The sequence below is a fragment of the Antechinus flavipes genome, chromosome 1 (assembly GCF_016432865.1).
Source record: "Antechinus flavipes isolate AdamAnt ecotype Samford, QLD, Australia chromosome 1, AdamAnt_v2, whole genome shotgun sequence".
NCBI lineage: Eukaryota > Metazoa > Chordata > Mammalia > Dasyuromorphia > Dasyuridae > Antechinus > Antechinus flavipes.
In genome coordinates this window covers 21,856,824-21,863,611 of record NC_067398.1, presented here as the reverse complement: position 1 = coordinate 21,863,611, position 6,788 = coordinate 21,856,824, and the positions used below count along the sequence as shown (strand labels likewise).

General features: G+C 53.2%; 1 protein-coding gene across 1 annotated transcript; it reads left to right on the top strand.

Moving 5' to 3' along the window:
* The first annotated feature begins 348 nt into the window (after window positions 1-348).
* FEZF2 (FEZ family zinc finger 2) lies at window positions 349-6,526 on the top strand. Its single transcript, XM_051980059.1, has 5 exons — window positions 349-533; window positions 912-1,924; window positions 2,258-2,392; window positions 2,695-2,827; window positions 4,219-6,526. Exons 2-5 carry the CDS (start codon window positions 1,034-1,036, stop codon window positions 4,476-4,478), a joined length of 1,419 nt encoding a protein of 472 aa, XP_051836019.1. The 5' UTR covers window positions 349-533; window positions 912-1,033; the 3' UTR covers window positions 4,479-6,526.
* Window positions 6,527-6,788: the final 262 nt, after the last annotated feature.

Genomic DNA, 6,788 nt, shown 5'->3' with positions numbered 1-6,788 from the left:
CTCTCTCTCTCTCTTCTCTCTCTCTCTCTCACACACACACACACGCACGCACACACACTCTCTCTCTCCTTTCTCTCTATTCCCTGTTCCTCTCTCTCTCTCTCTTTCCCTCCTCTGCTTAGCAAGTGGCGCGCACTTGGCCCAGGGGCGCTCGGATGCTCGGATGCAAATTGTCGACATTCAACTTTTAGGGGCTACGGGTGGCTGCCGCCGCTGCGGTCTGGCTGTGGCGCCAGGGGCCGCCGGGCCGCCTAGAGCTCGGTGGGCTCGCGGAACTACGGCGGGGCCACCGCCGCTGCCCCGTGCCGCCGCCGCCGTCACCGCCGCCGCCACCGCTGCCGGGCTACTGCTGCTGCTGTGAGCGCAGCCCCGTGCGCTCATGTCATTCCGCTGTAAGTGACTTCATGTGATGTCAGCTAAATGTAAAAGACAGTGATCTCACGCGGAGGGAAGATGTTGGCTATCAAAATGTGACAGTGTAGCCCTGCTGCATGCTTCGTACGCATCTCTCTCCTCGGCGCCGGAGGAGAAAGGTAAACGGATTCATTTTCCATCTTCTTTTATTTTTAAATTTTCCGCCCTTCTCCTACCAGTTTGTGGTTCGAGTGCTAGGGGGTCCGAGCTGCCCGGGAACACTGGGGGTGTTTGCAGGGTCGCTTTCTCCTTTCTTTCCTTTTCCACCTTTTTATCCTCCCTTCTTCTCTTTCTTCCCCCCTTCCCCGTTCCCCCTTTTAAACCGACGAGGTCTAGATTGGTCGGCTACTTTTGTGCGACCCGGTTAACGAGCAGTGATCTGGTACCTTTGGGTGCTCATTGTTTAGGGCTCGGTTCATTTGAATGCGAATGGGTGGCCCGGCTCGGACCAGGCGTTTATTAAATTGATGTGTCTCCCTGCCTTTTCTGGAATGCAGAGTTAAGCCCGGAGCTCCGTCGCCTGGGAGGGAGGCCGGCTTCGCCCCCCACCCCCACCCTCCGCGCCCCAGCACCCCTGCTCCCTTCCTACCGCTGGAACCCGCAGCAACTTTTCCTCGAGATGGCGAGCTCGACTTCCCTCGAGACCATGGTGCCATCGTCCTGTTCCCGGACCGGAGCCTCCAGCGCCACGTCCAAAACCTTGGCCTTCTCCATCGAGAGGATCATGGCCAAGACTTCGGAGCCCAAGCCCCCCTTCGAACCCCGGGGGCCCGGGGGCCTGGAGGTGGACGGGGGCGCCAAGAAGATGCTCAGCCTCTGCTCGTCCTTGCCTTGTATGATCCCCATCCAGCCCCTGGGCTACGAGATGCAGTCCAAGACTCTGCTCAACTACACCGAGCTTTGGAAGAGTAGCCTCCGGGGAGGCGGCGGAAGCAGCGGAGGAGGAGGAGGAGGTAGCGGCGGCGGAGGAGGTGGCGGCGGAGGCGGCGGTGGCGGCGGGGGCAGCGGGGGACCCCAGCTCTGCGGCGCCAGCGGCTTGTGCAAAGCGAACTGCGGCATGTGCTGCAAAGCGGAGCTGAGCCTGGCCCCGTCCGTGCTGCCCACCGGCAGGGTCATCAAACCTCAGGTCATCAACCAGGCCGTGGGGCTGCCGGCCAATGGCTCCCTCTATTACTTCAACTACCTGGAGTCTTCGGCGTATCCCCCTTCGGAGCTGCTCAACGGGCACCTCTTCCCCTCCAGCATCCTCAACTCCCAGTCCCCGGCGTCCCTGGCCACCCACCAGAAACTCTTCTTGCTGGAGAACGCCAAGCTGGCCACGTTGGCCGCGGACAAGTTTCCCCACGGCCCTTACCCCCACAAAGAGCGCCTGCCCGGGCAGCTGGACCAGGTGATGAAGGAGAACACGGCGCTGACGGCGGAGCGGAACGGAGCCAAGAGTCACGGCAAACTGGCGGCCAACTCGGCGGACGGCAAGCCCAAGAACTTCACCTGCGAAGTGTGCGGCAAGGTGAGCCGGCTAGGGTGCCCCGGAGAGAGCCCGGGGCGGGGGGCTGAGGGAGGCTCCCCCGGCCCTCGGCCGCCCGGACCTCCCCCTCGGGATCTGGCAGCGCTCGCTCCTCGCTTGGTGTGGAGCACGCCACGAGGGGGTCCAGGAACAGGGAGTCCGGTCGGGGGGTGGCCACGGGGAATGGGAACCGTTAGCTAGGCTGTCTAAGGCCAGGGCCAGGAGCAGAGGCCGGGGAGTGGAGCTAGAGGAGGCCCGCGGAGATGGGGTCTGGGAGCCAGCCTCTCCCTCTGGGCTTGCCCTCCAAAGCCCTCTCGTGTCCCGCCCCTCCACTAGGTGTTTAACGCTCACTATAACCTCACTCGTCACATGCCGGTCCACACGGGAGCCAGGCCGTTTGTCTGCAAAGTCTGCGGGAAGGGCTTTCGGCAAGCCAGTACTTTGTGCAGACACAAAATCATCCACACCCAGGTACGTGGCCCTCGCCCGGGCAGCCCAGGCTGCCGGCCTCCTCCCCACAGCTGCTCCCCCGGGCTGCCTGGGGGCTCTGCCGCCCCCAGAAGAGAGAGGGATGGGCAGGACACAGGGACCCCAGGGACGTTCTTGAGCCGCTCTGAATGGCTCCAGCCTCTCTCTCTCTCTCTCTCTCTTTCTCATAGCTAGGGGCCAGAAGAGGCCAGAGTTTAGGCTTTCCCTAACCGGGTCAACTCCTCCACTTTGGGGGTCCCTCGCCTCAAACTCTCTCTGTCTCCCGCCCCCTTCCTCCACCCCAGGAAAAACCTCATAAATGCAACCAGTGCGGCAAAGCCTTCAACCGGAGCTCCACGCTTAACACGCACATCCGAATCCACGCGGGCTACAAGCCTTTCGTCTGCGAATTCTGCGGGAAAGGGTTCCACCAAAAAGGTACTCGGACCTCCGGAGCTATTGCCTGAAGGGAGGGGGAAGACAAATGAGGCAGAAAGAGGAGGAGAGAGTGGACTCGTGGGGGAGAAAACTCAATTCCACTTCTGTTTCGAATCCTCTTTTTCCTGGTCTGTTCCTAACATCTTTCGGGCCGGTACCTTGCCCTAAATTACTAAGGGAGCGGGACTGTCCCTTGGGACTCAGTCTTTGGACCTGGCCTAAGGTGAAGGCAGATAGGCTTTCTCTCTCAGAACAAAGATTCGTTTCCTAGCACTGGAAGAGGAAAATGGAGGAAGAGCAAAAGCCTCCCCAAATGATTGACTCCTCGAAAGAAGTTTAGAAAGCTCTTCCTTTACTTTACTTCTCACAGGACAGCAGGAAGAAGGGATGAGAAAGAGAAGGACAGGGAGATGAGTGGGGAAGTTGGGGCAGAAGAGGGGACCACTGGAGACAGGAGAGAAAGATCCAGACTTGCAGCTCCAAAGTCAGAGGAGAAGGAAAGCAGGCCCCAAGATTTCCTTCATATCAGGCGGGCAAAACTCAATTTGCTAACTTGCTCCCAAGTCACTCTCAAATGCTTGTCTGCTTGAATTTTCAGCTTTCCTAGACAAAAATTCACAGACATATTCTATATACACATACATGGAAGTGTATAAGTATATATACATTTGAGGTTACACATATATGCATTTCATTTTTGTGGATAAAACATGCACACATATGTATTTAGTTTGTGTATGCATATTGTACGGATGCGTGAGGATGGTGGGTTACATATGTATTTCGTTTGCATGTGTGTGTAAAATCTCAAATGTATTTATTTAATATTTTAGATGGGGGCGAGGGAAAGATTATCTTGACAACACAGCCCAGAACTGAAAGGTCTTTTAATTTCCCAGAGCAAAATTCTCCTTAATGGAAAACCTAGTAGGAGGATGCTTTTAAACACACATACAGAGAGAGAGAGAGAGCAATAACAGGGACAAGTGAGGAAAAGGCAGGCAGGCGAGCTCCTGTTGATGGTTTGGGGCAAAATTCTGATCTTTCCTCAATCTTATAATTTGGAGCATTGTATCCCCGCTTCGTTGCTGCACCTTCCCAAATGATGGGCGTCCTTTTGATTTCCAGTTCTCAGCCACCATAATGCTATTGCACCTCTTCTCCATCTCGGGATTGATGGAGAGCAAGTTTGACAACTTCTTGACTCTCACTTGTGGGACCCAGCCTAATGAAGCATTGCCTCCTTGGGGCGACAACTGAAGCATGAATCCCCACCCCCATCCCCAGGCCAGGCCAGGCCTGAGACCCTGGAATCCCTTTCACCTTTTCCTCCCCCATCACTGCCACCATTCAAACCCCATTCTTTTATTATTTTTTTTCTTTTTTGGTAGGAAACTACAAAAATCACAAACTGACTCACAGTGGGGAGAAACAATACAAGTGTACCATCTGCAACAAGGCCTTCCACCAGATTTATAACTTGACTTTTCATATGCACACCCACAACGACAAGAAGCCTTTCACATGTGCCACTTGTGGGAAAGGATTTTGCAGAAACTTTGATCTAAAGAAGCACGTGAGGAAACTCCACGACAGTGTGGCCCCTGGAGCCCCCTCCACAAAGGACTTGCCCCGGACAGTGCAGAGCTGAAAGCTTCAGCTCCAAGCAGGATCTGTTTCCTCTCCCTCCACATCGCCTGCGCCTCAGAGATTGGAGAGAGACACTGATTTCTAAGATTTAAATAGATATATATATAAATTTATATATATATATATATACATACAGCAGAGAGGTTAGATCTATTTATCGAGACCAACATCTATTTTGGAAAGCTAAAATGTCTCCCTATGAGTGGGGAGCAGAATTGTGCAAACATACTCCCACCCCCACCCCCCACAAGTGTACATAGACGGGGAGACTCAGCAAAAGTGAAGTCTTGGACCTCAGGGCTCCCCCAGACATTTTATTGAGGGGTGACAGTGGGTGGGGGAAGGATAAACTAAACCTAACTTTTCAACACTGACTAAATATAAGGGAGCTGCATTATAAGCCCATCCACTTTCTACATTTCTGTAAATTTCCATGTATGATTGATTAAGAAATATATCTATATATGATTATAATAAACCGATTTCATTGGCAAGAATCTTCTTTGCCCTCTCCCCAGCATCGGGAGAAGGTGTTGGAAGGAAATATGTCTTTCCTCTTCCATCTTATTTCCTTCCTATTTTCTATCCATTCTTTCCTTTTTCGTTTCCCTCCCCCTTTCTTCCCTCCTTCCCTCCTTCTATTTCTCTCCTACTCTTTCTAATTTCCTTCCTTTCTTCCTCCTTTCCTCCTTTCTTATGGCTGATGTTCTGACCATATTTCTAAAAGTTATCTTTTGTATTTTTCAAGCCAGCCGGAGCTTGACTGAAGGAGATGCGCTGGAACCCGAGTGGGGAGAGAAACATCCAAACGATTGTGAGGGGCCCTTTGGTAACTGAGCTGACACACGAGTGGGCCGGGAGGGGAGGTAGTTTCTAAGCAACTTGGTTTCCTCTGTGATTGGGGAGAGGGATACAAAAACATCGAGATCCTCGGTTTTATTTTGTTGTATTGGGTTTAACTAACGAACGGCCTACGGTGAGATGAGCCTTCCGAAGGAAAGGAAAACTCATGGCAGGATATTGAATTTCTTACGCAGGACCAGGGGAGAAAAGCTTGCGTGTTGTGGGGGGGAATTACACAGTGTAGCCGGCCCAGGAAGCACCTGTTTGCTGGACTGCTCTGCGGGGAGAAGTTCCTTCTGTATGTCTAGCTGGGGAAGTTGGTGAGGAAAAGTGGGAAGAGAGGGGGAGAAGGGAGGGGGGGAGCGGCGATGACGGCGCGGTGCACGTAGGTGCGCCCCTGGCAGTACCGCCGTTCTCCCAACAGTATTGGCCCGCGCGCATTTCCGGTCTATTCCTCCTCCTCCGTTCATTTCCTTACCTGGGCGTCCGTTCCCAAGCTTGTTTTACTTGCTACTCCCGTAAATCCCGGCAAGGCCAAGGGCTCTCTCCGAGATTGCCAACACCGTGGGCCCTTGCCTCAAGGACCTGCCCCCCAAACTTAGCTGGGAACTTCCATCTCCCTCCCTCCCTCTCTTTTTCCTTCTTTTTAAAGGCCAGTGGCTACAGGGACTAATGGCCTGGCGTCCAACCCTGAGGGAGAAAAATGTCCGGGACAGAGAAAGCAAGCGGGCCCTTTCCAAATTGGGACTCCAGAGGCCCGAATACTTGAGACCAAGGAGCCGCCAACCAGGTCCCTTTTCCATCCCCGTTCCCTCCTCATCTCCCAACTTCCCATCATCCATCCAAGCAAATACTCTCTCTCGCAGGACAGAAGAAAGCTAGTGGGGCTCACCTCAGAGCCTTCCGCAACAACCCCGTCTCCATCTTATCTTCTCCAATTGGCATGAAATAATATTTCCAAGAACAACAAGAATCTCACTCCTCTCATCTTTTTCGATGGAGTTCAAATGGAAAGGATCCCGGGTTGTTGCCATCCTGCTATTATCTAACATTTAATGTTCCGAAGACTATTATTAATCGGGCATTTAAGGCGGGGGTCTTTCTCCCCCACTCCCGAATTAAAGTCGCCTGAAATGCGGGATAATGACGGTTTTCATAATCTAACATGTCACCTTTTGGTCCTTTAATTAAGACGCATTTAAACAATTTCCTGAATAGCTATCTTTTTTTTTTCTCTCGAATGCTGATGAAATGATCTCACGCTCGCTTTCTGAGTAATGACCCAAATTAAGAGAGAAAACAGAGACCCTTCAAACCGCATTACATTAATCATCTAATCATTCCCAGGAGGGGGGCCGGCTGCCTGAACCCTTTTTGATCAGAATATAGATAATCAAGTACTTGGATTACATCAACGGGCGCGCTGGGCAGGCCCCCCCTGCGCAGCCCCAGTTCCCCCGCACCCCCC